General features: G+C 31.9%; 8 protein-coding genes and 2 long non-coding RNA genes across 12 annotated transcripts; 6 read left to right on the plus strand and 4 right to left on the minus strand.

Moving 5' to 3' along the window:
* Positions 1 to 401: 401 nt before the first annotated feature.
* Positions 402 to 5,463, plus strand: LOC107360619 (zinc finger FYVE domain-containing protein 9). Its single transcript, XM_015927310.3, has 8 exons — positions 402 to 2,309; positions 2,619 to 3,341; positions 3,545 to 3,769; positions 3,855 to 3,937; positions 4,008 to 4,513; positions 4,590 to 4,730; positions 4,812 to 4,950; positions 5,030 to 5,463. The coding sequence occupies exons 1-8, from the start codon at positions 515 to 517 to the stop codon at positions 5,183 to 5,185; spliced, it is 3,768 nt and encodes a 1,255-aa protein (XP_015782796.2). The 5' UTR covers positions 402 to 514; the 3' UTR covers positions 5,186 to 5,463.
* A 738-nt stretch (positions 5,464 to 6,201) lies between these two features.
* On the plus strand, positions 6,202 to 8,825 carry Hs6st (heparan sulfate 6-O-sulfotransferase). The gene is made up of 2 exons (XM_015927512.3): positions 6,202 to 6,865; positions 6,934 to 8,825. The coding sequence occupies exons 1-2, from the start codon at positions 6,475 to 6,477 to the stop codon at positions 7,944 to 7,946; spliced, it is 1,404 nt and encodes a 467-aa protein (XP_015782998.2). The 5' UTR covers positions 6,202 to 6,474; the 3' UTR covers positions 7,947 to 8,825.
* LOC107360794 (uncharacterized) lies at positions 8,821 to 9,595 on the minus strand. The gene is made up of 4 exons (XM_015927513.3): positions 9,360 to 9,595; positions 9,155 to 9,283; positions 9,029 to 9,082; positions 8,821 to 8,974 (listed from the first exon to the last, which is right to left on the minus strand). The coding sequence occupies exons 1-4, from the start codon at positions 9,510 to 9,512 to the stop codon at positions 8,933 to 8,935; spliced, it is 378 nt and encodes a 125-aa protein (XP_015782999.1). The 5' UTR covers positions 9,513 to 9,595; the 3' UTR covers positions 8,821 to 8,932.
* A 2,822-nt stretch (positions 9,596 to 12,417) lies between these two features.
* On the minus strand, positions 12,418 to 14,451 carry LOC107370699 (cell growth regulator with RING finger domain protein 1). The gene is made up of 2 exons (XM_015938666.3): positions 14,187 to 14,451; positions 12,418 to 14,021 (listed from the first exon to the last, which is right to left on the minus strand). The coding sequence occupies exons 1-2, from the start codon at positions 14,288 to 14,290 to the stop codon at positions 13,082 to 13,084; spliced, it is 1,044 nt and encodes a 347-aa protein (XP_015794152.2). The 5' UTR covers positions 14,291 to 14,451; the 3' UTR covers positions 12,418 to 13,081.
* LOC112538658 (uncharacterized) lies at positions 14,423 to 15,571 on the plus strand. Its single transcript, XR_003081925.2, has 2 exons — positions 14,423 to 14,546; positions 14,641 to 15,571. It is a non-coding gene; the product is annotated as an uncharacterized LOC112538658 (long non-coding RNA).
* On the minus strand, positions 14,837 to 15,496 carry LOC107370701 (uncharacterized). The gene is made up of 3 exons (XM_025162629.2): positions 15,369 to 15,496; positions 15,072 to 15,311; positions 14,837 to 14,971 (listed from the first exon to the last, which is right to left on the minus strand). Exons 1-3 carry the CDS (start codon positions 15,487 to 15,489, stop codon positions 14,856 to 14,858), a joined length of 477 nt encoding a protein of 158 aa, XP_025018397.1. The 5' UTR covers positions 15,490 to 15,496; the 3' UTR covers positions 14,837 to 14,855.
* Positions 15,572 to 16,558: 987 nt separating the features above from the next.
* On the plus strand, positions 16,559 to 18,404 carry LOC107360749 (clathrin light chain). Of its 3 annotated transcripts, XM_015927470.3 has the most exons (4): positions 16,559 to 16,659; positions 16,801 to 17,250; positions 17,386 to 17,397; positions 17,524 to 18,404. In XM_015927470.3, the coding sequence occupies exons 2-4, from the start codon at positions 16,823 to 16,825 to the stop codon at positions 17,702 to 17,704; spliced, it is 621 nt and encodes a 206-aa protein (XP_015782956.1). In that variant the 5' UTR covers positions 16,559 to 16,659; positions 16,801 to 16,822; the 3' UTR covers positions 17,705 to 18,404. The 3 variants fall into 3 exon arrangements, with proteins under 3 accessions (XP_015782956.1, XP_015782955.1, XP_015782957.1); XM_015927469.3 differs by having other exon boundaries at positions 16,559 to 17,250; XM_015927471.3 differs by lacking the exon at positions 17,386 to 17,397 and having other exon boundaries at positions 16,559 to 17,250.
* Positions 18,405 to 19,796: 1,392 nt separating this feature from the next.
* On the minus strand, positions 19,797 to 21,402 carry Atg101 (autophagy-related protein 101). Its single transcript, XM_015927467.3, has 6 exons — positions 21,226 to 21,402; positions 20,997 to 21,074; positions 20,815 to 20,898; positions 20,410 to 20,608; positions 20,149 to 20,327; positions 19,797 to 20,082 (listed from the first exon to the last, which is right to left on the minus strand). Exons 1-6 carry the CDS (start codon positions 21,253 to 21,255, stop codon positions 19,984 to 19,986), a joined length of 669 nt encoding a protein of 222 aa, XP_015782953.2. The 5' UTR covers positions 21,256 to 21,402; the 3' UTR covers positions 19,797 to 19,983.
* A 104-nt stretch (positions 21,403 to 21,506) lies between these two features.
* Positions 21,507 to 21,896, plus strand: LOC149094259 (uncharacterized). Its single transcript, XR_016198739.1, has 2 exons — positions 21,507 to 21,615; positions 21,735 to 21,896. It is a non-coding gene; the product is annotated as an uncharacterized LOC149094259 (long non-coding RNA).
* A 711-nt stretch (positions 21,897 to 22,607) lies between these two features.
* LOC112539836 (protein cholesin-like) lies at positions 22,608 to 23,522 on the plus strand. Its single transcript, XM_089267663.1, has 2 exons — positions 22,608 to 22,749; positions 22,835 to 23,522. Exon 2 carries the CDS (start codon positions 22,841 to 22,843, stop codon positions 23,279 to 23,281), a length of 441 nt encoding a protein of 146 aa, XP_089123789.1. The 5' UTR covers positions 22,608 to 22,749; positions 22,835 to 22,840; the 3' UTR covers positions 23,282 to 23,522.

Raw genomic sequence — 23,522 nt, forward strand, 5'->3', positions numbered from 1 at the left:
ATGTCCAATGTTAACATTTCTTCTAATCTATCAACTCTTAGCTTATACAAAAATCTTAAACAAAGTATTAACTCAAAATGTATTGTAGCTTAACAATATTCATAATTATTGGTGTTTGTTTAGTTCTTGTCCTAATTTGGCTGATAACTTGCTGTTTCTGGAATTGTTTATGCTGCGAATGTTGTTTTGATCTTAAACATAAAACTGTTCGCAGTCCGATTGCTGCTCGTCAAAGTATAGTTTCATTTCGACGACCAACACTGTTTACAATTTAATCTTTTTCGAGTCAATACTTTGTTTAAATTTAATCAGATACAATGTTTAAAACAGCTAATCAGTTGTTTGAACCGTAAGTGTACTCAACGAAATCATGTTTACCATGTTTATGGTCGATTTAAACCAGCTGGCAGCACTGAAAAGTGGTGATTCTCTCCTAATCTGGTTTTGTTAATGTTTTATATTTATCTTTTGTAATTAATTGTTTTCTTCCTCATCTTTTTTATTGTTCATTGATATGGACAAGTTTTTGGTCGATTTAGACTCTGTATTGGACAGATTAGAAGCCGAGGATGCTGATAGATGTTCCACAGAAAATGATGAGCCCTGTGATATTTTGGATTCAAAGCTTTATAGAAACAGTGTTTGTGATAAAAGTAAACAGGTTGGATTCAATCATTACCACAGAGAGCCAAATGCAGTAAAATCAAATGACACTGATTTAGCCACTGCCTCTGGTGGGCTTGATTTCCTGCTTCCATCTGAGCCAAAATCCTCCAAAATTTCTCTGGAGAATGATCTATCTGGTAAATTGAGTGATTCTACCATCAAACCTGAAAGCAGTGATGTCAAAAGTGTTATTGATAGTGTAATATCTCAAATTGAGCAAACTGAAACTCAGCATTTCATTGAGGTCAGTTGTGAATCAATTGAGAAAACGAGTGTCACTGGTACTCAACACCAGCTTAATAGTAGTGGTGATTGTCTGAATGATGCTGTTCTCGCTTATCTTGGTAGCGCTGCTGATGATAAAAATATAACTGGTGATAATGAAGTTGATAGTCAATTAATTAACTATGACTATGGTGGCTCACTTACTTCCCATCAAGACAATAGAATCCAACAATCGGTGAATCTCGAGCAAACATCCAATTATAATAGTTGTGTAGAATCTAAACAAGGCCTTGGAGTGAAAATTGGACTCAGCAGTTGTGAAAAGGATGAGTCTGTTTTAAATTCTGGTGAAAGTGCTTCACAACTTAAGGATAAATCAATGGCTGAAAAGATTGATTCTATTGTTGATCCCAATGAAAATAGTATTAATGATGACAGGATGGATTTATTAAGAAATCCCACCTCTTATTATAATTCTGCTTCTACTTCTACCACTACTTCTACCAATATCGAAACCGAGAATTGTACAAATCTTATGCAAAGTGATTCTGATAATCAATTGAGTAATTTTCATTCATCATCTCTTTTGATTTCATCGCAAGCTAGTGAAAAATCTGAAGAACCTCACATAAATTTAGTTGAAGATGTATCAACTGAAGAAGAGATGACAGAAGAAGAGGAGAAAGCCATGGAAAAAGAATTAGAATCTGAGTTGCAACGATTAAACTATCAATCAGAGTCAAATGATTTGGAGAAGGATGAAATTGAATCTAAAATGACAACAGCGTCAACATCATCTACAACATCATCAACTCAATCATCACCTTTAACATCAACTTCATCTCCTTTATCGACATCATCCTCTGTATCAGTTTCATTATCGAAATCAAATGTAATGCCTGAATCCAATAGTGGACAAAATTTAGATTGTTCAAGTGAATCTCATCAATCATCAACCAATGAATCTTCTAATGATGGGAATACCAATGAGACTAGGAGGGAAGAAGAAAATCCTAATAATAGTGGCAATAATGATATTAATGTATTCACCAAACCCATTCGACCAGCATCTCTTCCTATTTCTAATTCAATCCAATCAAATCAACCTGAACCTGTGAATGAATTACCACCTTCACCTCCACCTACCTCGAGTTATGTTGAACGTGATGTTTTGCCCGAAAATGTTCAAGCCCCGATGTCAAGTATTGGCTATTTTAAGCCTTTCTGGATACCCGATGAAGAAGCTTATTATTGCATGATCTGTGAGGCAAAATTCACCGTAATGAAGAGGAGACATCATTGTCGTGCTTGTGGTAAAGTTTTATGCGCTCAATGTTCTCGCGGTAAAGCACCATTAGCCTATCTTTCGTTCAAAGAAGCAAGAGTTTGTAATCAATGTCTCCCATTGTTGACTGAAGGTTTGAATTTATTATTACTATTGCTTTATTAATGCTATCGATTTTAATAATGATAGATGTAAATACCGATACCTTCTTTTCTAATTAATTTAGATGCACTGATTAGGTTGTGTCTAATCAACAGAGAAAAGTATCGAGCGCATTGATCGGTATTATCGCTACTATCAATGTCATCAATAATTGCTATTGTTATTTATTTCATCAAATATCTTCATTTTATGCTTTATAACTTTCAAATCGATACTATTATTTATCTGAATGATTAATTTGATCTTTCATTTTTTATTGATAATTTGTGATTTATTCCAGGAGTAAACAATTCTGGTCATGAGAACTCGCAAATCTTAAATGGACAACAACAACATGGAGCTGAAGGTCTTCAAACACCAAGTGCTCCGCCTCCCCATCAACTGTCATCAGCGTCAACATCATCTTCTTTAGTGGCAAGAGCATCAGCACAACCCCAATCTTCATCGTCTACTATTCAACCTGTTAGTGTTTTACGTCGATCTTCCAAACCTCGAGGCGAACCAAAACAGGTAATCTTTTCTGATGGAATCAGGCCTGGAAATGATTTAAAAGATGACCAAGTTACATCGGTTTCTCACAGGCGTCATGCTAAAAAGGTTAAATCACCACCAATCGAGAAAAATCCTTCGTCTCCTGGTTTTACTTCTAAGTCTCGCACTTCTAATCGTATTGTTATTCAAGATGCTAATGGGCAATTACCTCCAATTATAAATAATCCGTCTCTACAATCAAATCCATCCCTGGATAACTTGATGTCTTTATTAGAGCAGAGTGATGAACCTCCGATTACATTTAGCTTAACTAAAAATCTAATGGCCTTGGTAAAACTTGTTAAACTAGATTGTTGTACAAATGAACACTGTTGGACTTTTACCAGTCGTAATTTAGCTGTCGTTGGTCAAGATGAGATTATTGTTGTTCTTGAAAAAGTTTCTGGTGAAAATACTATACCAAGAGATATATTTCGTCTCTTTGCTTACATTTATGATTCAGCAAGTAAAGGTAAATTATCATCAACATTGTAATAAAGCTCTGAATGTTCATTATAATGCTACCATCTTCACAAAAAATTAGGGAATTACCGCAGTTTTATAGCAATGTTGACATGAAATATGGTAGCCATTCAGACACATTATCTTTTAATCATACTTGCTATCAACCCCTTTTATTCTATTATATTTCAATTTATTCTTTTACTTTTGAAGGTTTTCCTTTCTCGGAGCTGAGCCATATTTTGAATCCAGAAGGATTTTTTGGATGTAAAGATTTCCCAGGATTTGTTTTCATTCGACCAACATTCCAGTGTCTTAATAAAATAACTCTTCCTTCAGCACCCTTTTTAGTCGGAGTATTGATTCACAAGTTTGAAGTACCTTGGGCGAAACTATTTCCTTTACGACTCATTCTTCGATTGGGTTCTAAATATCGCTGTAAGTGGCAGATTCAACTATCAAATCTATTGATTACTTAAAGCATCTTCATAACATTAAATTGATTTGATTTATTTTCATTTAGGCTACCCTTGTCCAGTTGTTAGCTATCGCCAACGAAGGCCCTCTTACTTTGAAATTGGACACACTGTTATGGATATTTTAGCAGTAAGTAATCTTTTATACTATTCAACTCATTAGCTCTTTCAAATGTTAATTAAAATGCTTTCTTTTGTAGGATTTTCGTAATTTTCAATATACTCTACCTGTGATACCTGGATTGACTATCCATACTGAAGCCAAACGGACAACAGTTACTTTCCCTAAAAATCGTTATGACAAAGTTATGAAAGCTCTAGGATCAAGCAATGAATATGTATTATCTTTTGGGGGAACTTTCAGTTTAACGGCTGATTCACATTTAACTTGTATTCAAAATGACGATGGACAATATCATACACAAACAATAAAACTGCCTGTGAATGAATCAGAACCCAAGGTTACCGGGGCCAGTTTCATTGTTTTTAGTGGAGCTTTGAAATCATCAACAGGAATGTTGGCAAAGATGAGTGTTGTTGAAGATGGTTTATTGGTTCAAGTTACTGCAAACAGTTTGAATTCGTTGAAATCTTCTCTCAAAGATATGAAAGATTTCACTATTGAATGTGGCAAAAAAGATAATCCGACTTCTGAAGAAAGTGTTTCTCTTGTTTGGGGGGAAGACGATAAACAATTTAATTTAAGGTAAACTAATTCTTATCTAATTTGGAAAAATTAATAGAGGAAATATTCATAATTTCGTTTTCTCTTTTCTTTACAGAGTTCGAAGTTGCATAGATGGCCTTTCTTTAGAAGGAATTCGAAGTATAAGAATGTACAACGGAACCGATTTTGAAGGAGACAAATTTTTAATACGCTGGGTTGAATTGTTTCTCATTCAAAATACAGAGCTTCCAAGAAGGTAAAATTTCGAATCAAAATGTTCTTGTGATTATCTTAATCTTAAATATTGATCATTATTTCATTGTCTTTTTGCTTACAGTGGAGACGGTTATGATGCTGGAAGGGCAGCAGAAATAATTGCTCAGTCATTCTGTCCAGCCTTAGTACCTTGTCTAGAATCATTGGTTGATAACAAAATTAATAAAATTGGTTTAAGGGTTACTTTAGATTCGGATAAGGTATTTTATTGCATCTTATAATTTAATAATATAGGATTTTAAATTTCATCCAAAATTAATTCTCCCTTCTTCTTGATAGATTGGCTATGATGTTGGCAGTAATGGCTCACCTTTACCACCCAATTATGTTGATCGCTTAGATGCAGCCTTGGTACCAATTATAATGGGAAACATTGCACCAAACTTGGAAGTTCGCCTTGTTATTGAATTGATATTTTATATTTTAGTTAAATGATTACTTATCAAAGCAAAATATTGTTATTTTAGTAATTTTTTGTCTATTGTTACCCTAGATAGAGATTAAAATCAAATGATTGAACTTTTTAACAAATCAGTACATGTTAAAATGTAAAGATTTGGCAAAATACTTATGAGTGCAAAAAAACTACACAAATTGCTAACTATTTTAAAAACACCGAGTCACTCATTAAAAAATACAAATCAATAGTAAATATTGCAACTTTTCCCTTTCTGTAACAAACATAAGATCTAATAAAGGATTTAAAGTTTTAACCTTTAATAGCTCAAATTTAATCATTTAATGACTGAATTGGAAAAAATGCTCGTTGCGATCACCTAAGATACTTCGACAAATGTTTATCACTTGATATTTCGACTACTGTTTACACTGGATCTAGAAAACGGCAAATTTTTGTTTTCTTCTCGTGACTTTCATTATTTTTAAATAATTTAATCTTGACAATATTTGTTAAGATTAATTTTAAATTTAGGAAAATAAGCGTAGATTAAACCATTACCACGAACAGTTGAGAAAATTAAAACCGAAGACTGAAGACTGGGTTTTATCATAACTTCGAGTGGTGTAAACGTTTGTTATCTATCACAATTTATATAAATAAATGAATAATGATTGAAAAAAGGTCTCTTTTAAAGAACAAAAATGGCTAAATGCCAATAATACTTATAATTATAAGCTTTATTGTATTGTTAGAATTATTATTTAAACATGTTTTAAATGTTTTTATTCAATGATGGCCATTTATGGTCTTTTAGACAAACTCGTTAAAATACGTTATTATAATAACATAGCGGAAATTAATTGTATATTGTGATACGATAAATAGGGATTTTGAAAAGTCTATTACAAAAAAAAACTGCACATTCAATTTCATTGAGTCTGAAAACTGACTGTTCAAGACTTGAACTTCAAGATGCATTCATTGAAGAGTTACCAGCTGATGAAAGCAACAGCGATGCTTTTGTCTGCATTCAAGCTGGAGCATATCTTAGGAAGATCTCAATGATCCTGCTGCTTTGTTTTCTTTTCCATGTTATTTCTCCCTCTTTTTATTATTTTGAATTGATCTTCTAGTTTATTTTATTTATTATGTTTACAAAAGTGAAGTGGAGATGAGACCTCTCATTGAAATAATGCCTGGTTGATTAGTAGTTATAATTTTTAATATGTTTGTATTGGTCACATTTTTTTCAATCTGATGTTCAGTCAAATGCAACTTGTATCGTCAAATTCAAAGGAATTCATCCCTCGTGTAAAATAAAATAATGGCTAGCAGTTTATCAATGGTGCGAGCTGCTGCTATTGTTTGTTTCTTACTATTCATAATTTCTTTGTTAATAATTGGTTACCTTTGTCCTGATAATGTTTGTTCTCTCACCAACTGGTCTTTCTCCGAGTCAAGATACAAATTATGGACTAGGTATAGTTTAAGGCACATACCAAATCACATTGGTAAATCTCTGATGTACATGGAGTCCAAAGGAAATGAATTTGAGTCTATCGAGTCAATAAGATCTATGCGAACCACACATAGAATAGTGAATCCAAGTAAAAAGCTTAATACCATGTCTTTCGACCAAATTGTTAAAGATCCTAACTTTATGTTTGATATAAAAGGTGATGATGTTATGGTGTTTCTTCATATGCAAAAGACAGGTAAGAAAAATGGTCAATTTTTATTTTACTTCAGTTGCGTTAACAATTTATTTTCTATTCTCAATTAGGTGGAACTAGTTTTGGTCGCCATTTGGTTCGTGATCTTGATCTTGAAGCTCCTTGTCAATGTAAAAAAGGAAAGAAAATTTGTAAATGTATTCGCCCAAATTCATCATCGAGATTATGGCTTTTCTCAAGATATACGACTGGATGGAAGTGTGGTCTGCATGCTGATTGGACTGAACTGGTCAATTGTGTTGATAGTGTTATGAACCAAAGTGAACGTACTAAAGTCTCAGATCGGCATTATTTTTTTATCACTCTTCTTCGTGAACCAGTTTCAAGATTTCTGAGTGAATTTAGACACATCCAGAGAGGTGCAACTTGGAAAAATAGTCTACATCTTTGTGGAGGTCGACCACCAGCACCAGAGGAAATTCAACCTTGCTATACTGGCGATGATTGGAGTAATGTGTCGCTACAAGAATTTATTTCCTGTCCATATAATTTAGCAATAAATCGGCAAACTCGAATGCTGGCAGATTTAACTTTAGTTGGATGTTACAATCATTCAATCATGTCGGAACATCAACGTAATACCATTTTACTTGCTAGTGCTAAGGAAAATTTAAAAAGGATGGCTTTCTTTGGCCTTTGTGAGCAACAAAAAGTGTCTCAATATTTATTTGAGTCAACCTTCAAATTATATTTTCTTCAACCCTTCATTCAACTTAATGAAACTCATTCTTCTTTGGCTCAAGACGAATTGGATAAATCCATGTTGGATAAAATTAAATGGTTAAATCACTTGGACATTGAATTGTATCAATACGCTCAAAAACTTTTAAATGAAAGGTTGAACTTAATGAAAGCAGCTGACCCTAACTTCAATTACAACTTCAACCATCTTGGTCTAGCCAAAAAATCAGAAGCTATGGTTAATCGAAGTCAATTTATTTCAGATGATCCAGATGAATTATCGCCAGAAATGAGATTGATCCGCAAAGTGGAACAGCTCAAGAAAAAGCGATTAAGTGACAAAAAAGCTCAACAAACACTCTTAATGCAACATTCGCCGTAAAGACTCAAACAAACATCTCAATGCAACAAACAAATCTTAACTTGTGTTAATGGATGATTTTCAATCAAATCCAAAATTTGTTTTATTATGATAATCAAGTTTACGATAAATTTGAACTCACCAAACACATATTTTTCTGTAATGGACCCCAACTAGTTCGTATTGTTACAGCTATGGTTATGGTTAGCTGTCTGTATTATAGCATTTAAATCTGAACGATTCTTTCAATTTCATTTGTGAGTTAATGGTTGGCTACTTATTAATTTTTGGTTTTTCCTTAATTCATCCGAATATTTGAAGATCTCACCATTAACACAAGCTGGGCTGTTATCATGCTTCATCTTAAATCGTCTTGTATATGATATCAATATAACTGCACATTTCTATTTTACATTGTATCAATATCAATCTAACCTGGACAGATCTCATTTTACGATTTCCAATTCATGTGCTTCCAATAATTAGCCATAATGAATTTTTCTATTGCAAATCTTTACCAGAGAAGAAATTAAACTCAAAATTGAGAGTTCTGCTAATCAGCCAATGGAGTTGTGACTCTAGTGCCATTCATGTGATCAAAGTGTTCTTCAGAAAAAAACTGTTTCTTCTCTTCATTTACCATCATCTTTCAACATTATTCAATTAATTTTCTTGTCATCATTTCTTTACCAACTTCAAATCAATTGATCTCATATTATTGTATTGATTGGAAATTTAAATCATCAATTTAAACCATTTTTTGACCATTTTTGAGATCGTTTCAATTTTAATCCCAATCGATATTTGTTTCAATTAATTATGCATCAATGTTTGGTCAAATGGTTACAAAGTGTTTGTGTAATTTGACTCACAAGGATGAATAAAAAAGTCAATGTTAAACGACAAAATCTCAATTTATTAAAACAATTGAAATATCCATGATTTCTGATTAATACATATCTTTTTGCTCATTTCAATTAAAGACAAGTTAGACGACTGTCACCAATTTACATCAAATTAGCTCTTCCAAATGATTTCTTTAAACATACCTATTGAAACGTGAATAATTAAAACCAATCTTCATTTGATTCACTTAAACTTACCTTAAAAACTTCTATCGCTTCAGGTGGACTATTTTTTACCACACAATCTTTAACCTGTTCAAATGAAACAAAATTTATTTAATTCCTGGCAACCGATGTCTTTAAATGGGCCTTAAAGTTAGTTACCGCTTCAATCTTGGGTTCGCTGGTTCCAATATCTGAGCACACTTTTTTCACATCATCAGAGGTTTCAAGAGGTAAAATATCGCGACATTTTTTCAAAGATTCTTGAACTTCTGAGTTGAATGCTTTGAGCTGAAAAAGTCAGAGAAAAAATGAAAGAAATTGAATTCGGGTTGATTGAAATCGCAATAAATCAACATAAACTTACAGCACATTCATCACGAATCTTGCGACGCTCATCGAATTTTCCGTTTTTTAAAAATTCTTCTAGTTCTTGACAGATATTAGTTAATGTTTGTTTACCAGCCTCAGTAGATGAAACTGTCAAGAAGATGAAACACATTAATAGAAGTATTTTCATGATGGAAAAGACTTTAGATTTAGTTGAATCTGAAGGATCAAAAGATGTTAAAAACAGACTTGATCAGGCAACAGTTCAATTTATAGTGAAAATATCAAAGCGAATTGAATCTGTGCAAATAATGAGGATAAAAGTTATTAATCATGATTTTCACTCAAGAATTAAATAAATAATGTCAAACTTTTATTTTGCTTTTGATCATTTCATGATGATCTTGATCATAAATATTAATTTAAGGTAGGTTCCAATATTTGTCAAGTGTTAGGATTATTTGAAGCTTTAAAATGTTTTACATTTTTTCACTTTGATTAATGGTTAACAATGAAGGTCTTGTCACCATTATAATGAAAATATTTATCATGTAAACATAGCTGATATTTTGACTGAAGACTCGAAAAATTCTGTAAAATGAAAAGCTAAATAGTTGAAATACATCATTAGAGATTTAATTGTTGCAGATTGCTCGATCGCTTGTAATCATAATATCATAAATTATGGTTCATAATAATTAAGCCCGAACAAAATATTATATAAATATTGGTAAAAATTTTGGATGAGTTTTGTTTCATATTATGATTGATACTGAAAGCTATTCCTTATTTGGGCTGTTATCACATACATATGTATATGCACAAATTGACACAAATGAACAAAAATGTGAACAAAAACAACAATTTACTCTGTTAGCTTATAAGGACATGAAAACTGAGTCCATTTGTGCGATTCAAAGATTTATTAGATGAAAAGTTTTAGAGAAAATCGGTGTCGAAGTTGAAAATTCGATAGCCTTTTGATCAACTATAGAAGCAGATTTTTTAATTCTCAATGCCAAAGTTTTGAGAACAATATCCAAAACAAGAAAACTGTTGTTGAATTGCAAAAAAAGTATTTGATCCTTGATGTGCCCAACAATTTTTATTGACAAATATTAAGCTTCAGCTCTCTGACTCTCATGATCTCTGATTGCGATCGCTTCAACCAACGATCGAACTAATCCGTTTTCCCTACATTTCCCTAATTTCCCTACAAGCACAACTAAGTCTCAGCTCTTGACTCGAATGCCCGAGTCTTTGGCAGCACTCTTTGCAATACTCTTGCTAGTTTAACCAGAAAATTGGTTTTTTAACCAAGAAATGGGTTAAGATGAGTTTGTTTTGTTAAAACAGTTGTTCCTCGTCTATTTACAATTCAAATATCGTAAATCAAATGTACTGATGGAAAGTAATGTAATTCAATTGAATTATACCTTAGTAAAGAATTAAATTGGTGAAATAATGATGAACGTAGGTGAAGCTATTGTCGAAATATCGAGGCTCAAAGTTTAAGAACAATGGCCAATATCAAGAGAACTGTTGTTAAATTGTTAAAAGTATTTAATCCATAATGATTAATAACAAATTTTATCAACAAATACCAAGTTTTAGCTCTCTAACTCTTAACTCTTAAGTTATGTTCACAGATCGCGGTCGGTTTATATAAAAAGCGAACTGATCTAATTTACAGAAAAAGAAAAGTTATATTTCTCAAAATAAGTGCTTTGTATTCAAGATTTTATCGAAAAATTTACTATCACAAAGAAATTTAATTTCACAAATGGACTTCATTTGCATGATTCATATCTCATGATTTGAAATTCAAAGTTTTTGCAGGTAATCCTTCGATGTCCATTGGACTTGCAATGTTTCACTTGTTGTCTCATTCTGGTGAAATGGAATTTGAGTTTATGCTCTTTGATGACTGTTAAAACTGGAAAATGTGTTCTCCTTGTATTTAATTAGGAATGAGCAATCAATAATTGCTAATGTGACAATTGAAGGCAAAAATGAATTAATTAGCAATCATTAGGATCCAATAAATATCGATATTTTTGCCAATACAAGTAATCGATATGCGGATATTTATAATGCGCGGTAAAAACACTTTGTTTTGTTTTGTCAGTTTTTTTGTGTTTTGATATTTTTTGTATTTTAAACAACATCGGTCATTCATATTTCTGTGGTTTTTAATTGTGTTATTTATCTTAATTTACAACCCAAGTAAAGATGGTCAACTTTACTGAAGAAGATAAGTCTCCAGTGAATTCAATGAATGACAATTCAACCATCGTTTTGATCAATGAAATGTCCAATTTGTTGCAAGTTGATCTCGATTTGGAGTTGATGACGATTTGTCAGAGGATGGTTGAGAGAGGAATCAATCCTAAACTGTTGGCCCAATCAATTAAGGAAATAAAAAAGCAAAGTTGATGAAAAACCAGAATCAAGTGAGACCAAGATAGTCAAAGTAGAAACTCAAATCTGCAAAACATCGATGAAATAATGGCTAGGAAATCTTGTATTTTAATCGAGACTAATTTTCTCATCTTTAAAGTAACCTTTCTGATTAAATTAAATTGAATTACCATAATTGCCTGATAAAACATTAAACTTCATTTTATTCAATGTAATCAACTTGTATTACTGATCTAAAAGTTAAATACTCAAACTTGTTCCATATCAATGCTATAAAACTTAAGAGAACACATTTATTTTTAACTGTTTGAAGTTTATTTCTACAATTAAATGTAACATTCAATTTAAATAAGAAATAATTTTTCAAAATAAAAAACTTAAAAATTATTTTATTAGAATTTAATACTGCTATACTACAAGAGATGGCAGCAACAAACATTCTAGAATGTATGTGATTGGCTGTTACTGGAAGTTGTGTAATTTAAATTTGAATCGTTGTTTATCTTATGTGACTTTTATATCGCATCTGTTCTTAAACCAACTGACACCCGTTGAAATTGTGTTTATCATTTTTATTTTTTAATTGTGATCTTCAGTTAAATTGAAATCAAGTCCGTGTTATTCATTTTATTTCACATCTAGTAAATTTACGGTTGTCTTTTTGAAAGTACGTGACATTGACCAATATGGGCTCAATAATTTCAAAGGAATGGTTCCATGAAAAGAAAGAAACTATGCTTTCAACTCCGAAAAACAAACGAATCGTTAATTTGGGTATTGATCCAAGATCTCCTGGAGTTGGTCGAACTCCTCTTCAAGTATGTGTTAAGGATGGAGCAAACGAAAGCACCATGGGTACTCCCCTGCGAGCCAACTAGCCAAGCGTTTGTTTATCATTAAATCTAGTTCAAAATTATGTCTCGACGTTTTAAAGTTTAAATAATCATTTTTAATTTCCTATCAGTCGATTAACAGTTCTGAATGCTGTTGAAGTATGCTGAAAAATGACTTGTATATTAAAAGTATCCAAGATTTCATTCATAAATGCTACAATTCATACTTTAGCGGTTGACGATCTAACAATATTGTATATAATGAAGCTTTCACAAAGACTTATCAATTCATCAATTGGTGAGAAAAATTTTGAATAAATTTCCATGTTATAAAAAATTCACTGACTCTTTTTAATGCTTCTCAACCGATCGGGAAAATACTTTAGTTCCATATTGCTAGTTTAATTTCATATCCTATCAACATCTTTGGTGTGAGAGAAATGTTAAATTTTATATTTTTAATCGATTTGGAATTAAGTATATTTTTTTTATAAATATAAATTAACTACCAAAGTGATGAAAGGAAACCGAATCGTTTTCGAGGTTTTTTTGGGGATTGTTCAGATTGTTCAATTTGCTCCGTTTGCTCAGATTCTTGGCCATCGCCTTCAAGTATGAAGAAAAATGATCGAATGTAACTTCTACAAAGTGGACATTTGTCGATTAGTCCATAACAATCACAGCATATGCATGCATGTCGACAAGGTAATAAAGCTCGTGAGATTGCTTTATCTTGACATATTACACACATCGTAACTGGTCTTGAAGCTTCATCAACTGTTCCTCCTGGAGTAAAGAGTGATTGTAAGCTGTAAACATTGCCGTAGCGTAACTTGGTCAACTGTGTAATTATATTGCTGTCCATAGGACAAATATTATCCCTTATATGTAACACATTCGCGAGACAAACAATCTCGTCTCTTTTTTTATTACTTTTGTTATCACCAGATGAGGTTTGCCCTGCATCTAATCCTTCTGCTTGATTGTCTTTATAGTCATCGTTGATGGAAAGTATAATAATCAATGGATAACAGCTTCGAGGTGATGTACCCAACATTTCTGGAGTGATTGGTTCATCAGCTGCTATCGTTCGGGCAATTGATTCACCTATTGGAGGATCTATCTCCTCTGGTTTAGATGATTGTAAACAGTGTTCATTTAAGAATGTCCCACTTCTAATCGATTCTCTGATTTCTTTCCAATCTTGCTTCAAGGCTTGATGAAATTTGGTTACATTAACTCCCCAGTAACTGGAAAGTCGGAATGGTTTATCACCAGTTATTTTGACTAAAACACCATTTTCCAATTGTCCTTCTCGCGGTTGTTGATCATCCAATGCAAGGGTAAATGGATTCCTCAAAACGGTCATATCTTGAGGGATTGAAGGTTTAGGGTCAAACATTCTAATTGAGGATTGATCCATTGGTATTCTGTTCACAAAAAGTCTGATAAAAACAAATCAAATTAGTCTTTCAGGTGTAAAATAATTCACGTCACTCTTAAAAACTATATGGATGGGGTAAATATCAGTATATATCTGAGTGAATCCCTACTTTTAATGCTCTTACTCACTCAAAGGTAACTAAATAGTTACCTGGTAAGATACTAACCTTAAAATTATAGCAGTCGCGGTGAAAAATATACCAACAATCAATAGGAAAGAAGGAGATGTAGTTTGCAGATCAAACCACAATGGAGTCCATAAGGGAAACATTACACATGAGAATAGGCATGTATTAACGTAAATCCGAGCACAGTTTGTTTAATACCAAACTATCTAAATATACTTCATTCACATATCGGATAAGGTAACATTTTTATGTACTGTTATTTAAAATCAAATATTATTCTATACAACAGAAAATCCAACTTGCAATTGACAAGTAAACATAACAATTGCTAGGCAACAGGAAAATATACAAAGAACGAGGCGCCTATTAAGGCCATAAGTCTCTCTAAATAAAACACAGGTAAATTTTCATTCTTAAACCTTTAATAATATATTGGATGTAATGGTCAAAATAATTTAAATGAGAAAATTGATTCATTTCAAATTGTTTTTAGAGTCATCAGAAATGGATCGATTGGTGACATCAAGGAACGAAGAAGGATGGACAAAGTACATGTCAGCTATCACAGTATATAATCAATACAAGTTACATAAAGTTATTAGTGTTACCATACAAACAACGGAGCCAAAATTGATTGTTTCATCGATTTTTCAAGCAATTAGATAAATTGAAATGTCCAGCATTATTGTTATACAATACCTTTACTATTCACTTAACATGTTCATCTTTAAACACAGAGGCCAAGCCATCACCAAATTTAGACATCTTCCCATAGTCAAAGGATTCACCAGAATGATAACTAAGCTCTTCATCCCATCGTCTATCTGCAAATACGGAGTCAGTGATATAGAGAATGAGGTTAACAATTAAAGTGATTAGCCAAAAATATTGGTTCGGTTAAAATGTAATATCATTCAAATGTACCTGTCCAGGATGGTGGAGTTGCAGGTGTTGATATAGCCCAAGAATCTGGTGGAGATGGTTTAACAATTGGGATTTCAACTTCCTGAATTGAAATTATATGAGTCTTTTTAGGCATCGGAGCCTGAGTTGGCGGTGGTGGTGGTGGTGGCGGAGGTGCAGGTGGAGGCTGAGATGGAACCATTTTGGGAACTTCAATGGCTACATATCGAGTTTGAACTTGTGGACGACAAGTACATGTACCTATTTGAAGTTGATTATTATCAATTTGATTGTTGGAGGTTCAACACTGTAACTTACATTGACTGTCTCCTGTAGCTGGTGGTAATCCTTTGGATCCAAAGAAACCAAATTTTTTGAAACATTGACCATCCAAAGTGAACAGAAATATAATCAACAAACAAACTATACTGAAATCCATTGATAAAGATGTCTTCTTCACTTGAAAATCAAATTATCATGCAACTTAAATTGAAATTAAATTGAATTTTGTTTGAACATAACTTTAGCTAATCCAATCTTCTGTTGTTCATATTACTTGGTGAATGATTAAACTAATGAGAATCTCAAGAGATTAGCTTTAATTTTGGGTAAAACTTCCGTATTGAAGATCATTCATGTTGAAAGTAGTACTTCTTTTGATCAAATTAATGCTCTTAATCAATTATTATTAGCTCAAATGATTTCATTTTTTAATCTCTTCACTTTCATGGTTAATAAATAGTGTTTAGCTTTTATTGTCAACTATTTTCATTGTTAATGCTATTCAATGAGGTTACATTTGTTAAGTCATTGAATATCCATTTCACGGTTTGTTATGTTTTTTTAATACAACAGCCCATTAACACAAATCTAATTACACACACTGATTATCTGATGCGTTTAATTTTCAACTCCGATTAAAGCCAATACTAGAAGAAGGACAATAAGAATCAATGGTTAATCAGCTTGCGAGATCATTTTAAATCACACAACCTAACTTGAAATAAGGCATGACCAGTAAAGCTTTTGACGAAACCAATTTATACAATTTTAGTTTGATTGGATGTTAATTTTTCTTAATTGTGATGATAAACTCCTCGATTTAGCTTCGTGATGAGCCGGGGTCATTAATTTTTTAACTTCGATCCAAAATTTAGCCATTTTATAAAATCAACTTTGAAATTACAAATGGTAACACAAATTACAAAAAATTGAGATAAAACAATGTTTTTGTTATTCTGTACGATCAATTTGCATTGAAAAACAACTGATCTAGAATAAAAATGAAGACAGTTTGCTATGATTTCTGATAAGATGTGAAATTGGATTGACAATCTGAATCAGAATTATCATAGATAAGTTTGATTTCAGATTAAAAATTTTAATTCAAGACATAAATTCGGGTTTCTAGCTTTTTAAAGTTTCTTTTAGGGCGCCCTTATATTTAGAAAGCTTAATGCTGCTCTCTGGTGGAGATTGAAATGTAATTTTTCCATTTGTTTTGTAGAACTGAATCGTTTCAACTTTAAACTTTCAAGTGGTTTTTATTTGGACTGTCCAGGAAAATTCATCAAAGTTGGACTACATCTACAAATTTGAATCTTTCTGTGTGAAGATTTTAGGTTATTGAACAAAACTGTTTTATATCGCTTTTTATCACTTTGCTATCTCTCTGATTTATAAATCAAGTTTTTAGACTTCACTCTTTTTATTTGTTTTGGTGCCTTTGTGTCTTTCAATCTCGGTTTAGGATCTTTTTTCTTTCCATAATCATGAGTGATCTAGAGAATTCATTTGAAAAAATTGAAGATGTTGATCCAGACATCATTGCTGAAGAACAAAATGTTTCGCCTGCAATTGAACATGATATTGAATTAGAAAATGAGCTGAATCATGTTAACCAAGAAAACGGAGAAAACCTTGACGCTGGTTCTACTGATTTTACAGATAACTCAAACTCTGTTCCAGCTGATAATTTAACCAGTAACGGACTCGCCAATGAAGTTAACGGTGATAAGGAGCCTATTAAAGAATCAGAAAAGATCCGAAAATGGAGAGAAGAGCAAGAAAAAAGGTTAAATGAAAAAGATGAAGAGGAGAATAAGAAAAAGAAGGAACTTGCTGAACAAGCAAAGAAAGAATTAGAGGAATGGTACTCTCGTTGTGAAGAGCAATTAAATAAATCAAAAGTAATCAACAGGTAAGTCTGGTTAATTAAAATAACAAATATTCACAGCTTCCTCGGTTTTGGGAAATCAACCGGTGTAATCTAAATAACATTCTAATCTCTATCTGACATCGATTTTCTTTCATCTTATGCTGCCTGCTTATCAAGGGAGGCTTGCAAGTAGGTATCCTCTAACATACTAACTTGAAATCATTAATAAATCACCAGCCGTTAATCATTTTTATAAACTTCCACTTGGTTATAAGATTTAATTTATTACTTTTTATTTTCTCTGAATGATAACAGGAACGCTGAAAAAGAGTGGATTGCTGAAAGAGATGCCGAATCACCTGAACAAGAATGGGAAAAAATCGCTCGCATGTGTGATTTCAATCCAAAAGCATCTCGTAACTCAAAAGATACGTCAAGAATGAGATCGATTTTACTTCAATTGAAACAACAACAAGCTCAAGAAAAATCATCTTGAATCATTTTCCTTTTTATAATTTTATTATCACAACCAGCAAGCGTGATTAATTTGAATCATCATCATTGCTTGCTGCATTTACTTCTAATTTATCACTGACAAAATACCTATCAGAAAGTAAAAACTATATTGCGCCTTATATCAAGACCACCAAAAGTCTTCTGATACAGTATACTACTGTAGTTTAGTACCATATAAATGGACATTTCAACCGATGGAGTCACCCTTAGCCAAAAATCTGTGTTCAGCACATTTCTGCAATTATTCACCAGAATACATTTTGACAGGATTGGTTAATGACAAAAAGCCAAGTAAAGAAGCTTCTTTACTCTTTGGCCATTATGAATCACCCAACCAAGTAATGAATTGAATAGCTTTGTGGACCAAGTTCATAGCAGTATTTTAATCGCCTTGAGATGTTTCAGATTATTTTTTACTATCGCTAGATTTCTCTCCCCAAACATCAATCTTTGTTTTCGCATTTAAATATTATTTACGATAAAATGTCTTTGATAATTATAATCAATCTTTTCCTTACTTTATGATCTGAAATTTTTGTTTTTATGAAAAAAACACGTTTTGTTTCTATGGGTTTATTTTTCAACGTTAAGATATTGTCACTAATGTGATACCTGATCACTATGTGTAAATAGAAGCCATTTAATTGATAATAAAATAATAAAAACAGTGTTAGGAAAAACATATTTTACATCATTAATTTTTGCTTGATTCAATTTGCGTGCTAAATTAATAAATCAATGTGCAGATATTTTTACTTTGAAACCTACAAGTCGACTTCAATGAAACATTGTTTGTGTTAATTAACTGAATATGTTAAATTAACTAGTTGAAGCAGGTTAGACAGTTCCAAACATTAAGCATATTCCAGTATCAAATCATAATCAAAAATGACTCCAAAATGTAACAAAAAGTCTGATCAGATCATGTTCATCCTTGCAACAATTTTGTCAGAAATATTTGAAGTAAACATTCAGAATTCATGAATTCAAGACTTTAATTAAGGTTTGAATGTTTATTGAGATCTCAGATGCTTATGGTTTTAAAATCATTTTTAATCCAACAATGTTCATTCAACGGTATTTATTAAAATGCATGCTTTCAAACCGTCCAGTTATTAAGTGAAATGTTTCGCTTTAAGCTTGGATTCGAGATGAGTATAATCGTTGATGATCCTCTTTTTGCTTAAGCATAAATCCATAGCCAATTGCTAAAATAATCATGATCAGATAGATAATGAAAATTGACGGATTAAATGTCGGAGAAAATAAAGAAACCATATTTATGAACATTAATATGGTGGCGTAGGTATAAAGACATCGACGATTCTCCTTGATTGCACCAATAACACCTAACATATGGAGGCCAATAAACATCATTAGAGTGAAAACGACAATAGACATCGGTAGTCTAGTGTATAATCGAGCTATCACAGTACCATTAATTGTATATGGTTCCATTTCTCTCTGTCCTTCATCGTAAACATAGAAACCAAAGATAACAATTCTTTGAATAATTCGTCCAAGATTAAAGACAACTAAACATAATTTAGCTGTGAAATAAGCGTGAGCTGTTTCACCCATTTTAATTGAACTTGATTTTTGATGAATGTGTGTGAATGAAACTGTTAAAAATTAACAAAACAATTACTTGGCTTCGAATTTGTTTGTTTACATTTTGAGGATTGGAATTGTCATGGCATTCCATGAGAGTGACTGTTCTGACTCAATCAAAATATCTTGTATTTGGAAGCATCGAAAAGATCAAGAAATTAAAATTGATAAGACTTTTGCCCTCGCTTCGAGCTTCAACAATGAAAATCTTAAATTCAGTAATCTAACATACAGCTACACATACTTATGATCATAATTTTTGCAGTTGAATGATAAGACAATCTATTAATATATTTTATATATCCAGTGATTAGATTGATCGGGACCTTCTAAATGTTATTGTTTTACTAAATGTAATCAATTACTAATCAAGAGTATCTCTTCCTCCCGATACCGAGTATTTGTCTAACGGATACTTGAATCATACAATGATTAGATATTTGTGATTAACAGGATACAGATTATTAGAAAATGATTTTATTTCTGGTCAAATTCAACCTTATCTGAGCAAAAAAATTACTCATGAGTTGTTGGCCTGGTTTAGACAATGGAAGTTTTTAAAATGATGAGAGTGTCCGGGAATTTCTATTGAGAAATATACGAGGTAAAGATTGATTTTTGATGTACAAAAGGAAGATGAAGAGGTAATCATAAGGCCAAAGCGTCTTTGATTAATTTTTTGAGACCCAAATCGTTGTTTGTTAGATTTGTAGATGCATTGGGTCCCTCTCCTATTCGGTGGTGAATCTACGAAAAAAAGAAATAAGGAATTAGAAAAATAATCAATTTAATAATAAAAATAATAAAACATACTCTGTGTAAATAAGGTTGAGCATCATCAAATGATATATCGAAGAAAGCATCAACATTGTCCCTATCAGGCATTTGAGGTGTTATACATCGAGCACCATTCACTATTTGAATGATTGATATAACTTTGTCAAGTATGACTTCCTCTAAATTTAAAACTTCTGGCTTAGCTCTGTCGTCAACTGTAAAAATAAGAAAAAAGAGGAAAGTTAGACAAGTGACCGAGAAAAGGTGATAGTAAAATTAACTGATTCGATAACTTACCACAAATTATTTTAAGGTTCCATATTTCCCAAACTAAGTTAGAGTCAGTGAAAAATCCCATTACTCCAGAGCTCTTCTTTTTTTTGTAAAATTCAATCGTAATAGTTCCAACTTTTTCTCTACTATCTCTTAGTTTTTCCACAAATTCTCGAATTTTACTGTTAAGAGAGTTTATGATACTTGGAGAAGCACATCGAACCTAAAAATTTATACGAGAAAGAAAGTAAATTCAATTAGAAATATAAAAGATTTAAAAAATAACCAATTGCTGGATAGAGCTGTGATTGTGAGCACGTGGATATTTCATTGCCATATACAATGTAGTTAGGGTAAAATTAAACGAAAACCCATCAGCACATTTTTCAGGGTAATTAGTAATAAATCTAAATACAGATAGATACTCACATAGCTGTAATCAATAAAATCACATTGAACATCTTCATAACCCAACGAGCCAACGGAATAGCTTATATCATCCTTATATGTAACCTGTGATCATTTGAGAACATTGAATTGAAAAATTAGTTAGAGTAAATCAAAACACTACGATTCGACGAAAGGACATATGAATAGATAACAAGGCTTACCTTTCCTGTTGTTCGGTAAAAAAGAATTGTATGGAAAATAGCTGACACAACATCATTTATCTGATGACCAGCGCATTTCTGTTGAATAAAAAGAGGTAAAATGTTATTGTAAAGCAATGATAGGATTGAGACACAATGTGGAGACAAAACAAAGAAATGGAAGGGAATATGTTTGCGAGAATGTAAATGAAGTTCACATGATAAAAACAAAACATGTTGATTTACTCACAATTTCAAATGTATTGGATCGCGCATTCATATCAGTAATTAAAAGAATATCTTAAAAGAAAAAAATAAATTAGGAACAAAAATGTAAAAAGTAGCTTTTAGTAAAATCAATGGGCATTAAAAAGAAAAGGTTAACATCACTTTCTTTTTTTGTTGTTTCATGTGAAAAAAAATCTAAGCACAATGAACAAGAAATGAACAGCTTTTTGTTTATTAATAATAAAATCAAAAAAGTAAACAATCAGTCAGCTGTTCTTTTACCTGTTAATGCGACTGAGCATTAGAAAATCAAAAATTACACTGATTTAAATTAAATATAAATGCGTGTTATTTCACCCAATCATCTTATCCGAATGGAGATTAAACAACTGTTAAAGATAAAAATGAAAATGTAAATCTTAACCTTTACCATTAATTGGACATTCTCATCTTTAACAGTTGATCAATCTCCATTCGGATAATATAATTGGGCGGATTAACACGCAACAATTTTTATCTTACCCTTTCTAGACACAAAGGTTAATTATTGCTATTGTTAGCTCTTCAAGAATGAAATATGGTGGACACAAGAAAGAGGGTAACTCAACTGACCATAGTCCATCCGAGTCCTCAAGCAAAATTGTAAACAAACAACATCGATGGCGACTTTTTTCCGAGTTTCATTTTCAAAAATGGATTGACCGATTCGGGTAAAGCTTTTGTCGAGACCTTTAGTCTAATGATTCTTTTGAATTAATTATCTCGGGAAATTTCATTTTTATCTATATCTTCCATCAACTTTACCCAATCCAATGATGATGGAATCGACGAGCAATTCGTTTTCATTATTGAAATTATTTATAAAATCTAAATTTTCTCATGTACTTTTAGGTCAGTAGATCGTTAATAGTTATTTTAGCTTTAGATAATCTATCCAGAAATTAATCAACATTTAACTGGAACTATTTCCCTTTCATTAGGGCATTTCCAAAATTAGTCGAATCTAATATCACCATACAAATAATTTAGCAATTTATAATTAAACAAATTGCACAAACTAGTTGAATTTGCTCTTCATAGATGGCTTTTCGGTGATGGACACGATCTTAAGAACTGAAGTAGATAACCGTATCTGTTTATGAGACTCAATCTAGATTAACACGAACAAATTAAGCCATTTAAAATGGAAATTTCATGATGGTATTTTATTTATTAATTATTCTTAGTGTAGCTAACCTAATTTTTAGGCTAAAATTTCTAGGAATAGTCTTTTTTTCATGGCGAACATGGCATATATTTAAGGTCGGGTCTTTTATCCGATACTAGTAACCATTCGATGGTTATCACGCTACACTTGTAGTCAGGGTTAAGTCAACAAAAATTACTTTGGTTACCAAACAAGCTGGTCTGAATTTTTCATCGACTTGGTTTCATGGTTTTTCAAATTTATCTATAATTATGATTTCCTGTGTAAAGTCTGTGATTTTAATTTCTTATTGATTATTTGTCTTACGATCATCCAATTCCATCTTTTTACTCTTTAAAGGTATGTTAATCCATTCCATTATCCTTAAGATTGAGATACTTGAGATTATATTTTCACACATTGTTTTACTCTTCTCTATCCACAGCTGGTAATGGAAATAAAAATTTCTAGCTCTGAAAAGACTTCTTCCGACGTGAACGATAAAAAAGTAGTCCGTGAAAGTAAAAAAAGGAATAAGAAGAAACATCGTAAAGGAAAGAAAAAGGCTAAATTGGAAAAGAAACTTGCTGCAATAAGTGTTGTTAAGGCGAAAAAAGTGTTGAACTACCTTGATGCCTGGTCTCACCGTGAAGAAACTGGAGATTGGAAATTTTGTAAGTCTATAAATAACTGGTTAATCAAAAATTGGTCCAATGAAGACTTTTTGGGTGATGATGAATTTGCTGTTTTCCTAGAATATGTTAGTGGACTCGAAAAAGATTCCCAAGCTCGTCGTCAACTCTTACAGCGTACTGAAAAACTTTTTAAAGAAACCAACCCTGAGGATATGTTATATAAACGATGTCGATCTTTGATTCAAATATTGACTTAAATGATTGTTGCGACACATGGACATCAGGAAATGTTTTCATCAACTTGATTGTTATCATATTTATGGGTTTACTCCTATTTTTCAATTTTCTATTGAACATTTTCAACCGTTACTCTATACGCCATGCCTCTATTGAGCTCTAAACACGTTAACAATCATACCATGATGATCTCAATTGTGACTATTTGTTTACTTCAACATTTCTTTTTTGCTAAATTATAAAGTTTTCAAAGCCATATCA

This window comes from Tetranychus urticae, chromosome 2 (genome assembly GCF_039701765.1).
Source record: "Tetranychus urticae isolate SD_2017Ah chromosome 2, NJAU_TeUrti_SD_1.0, whole genome shotgun sequence".
NCBI lineage: Eukaryota > Metazoa > Arthropoda > Arachnida > Trombidiformes > Tetranychidae > Tetranychus > Tetranychus urticae.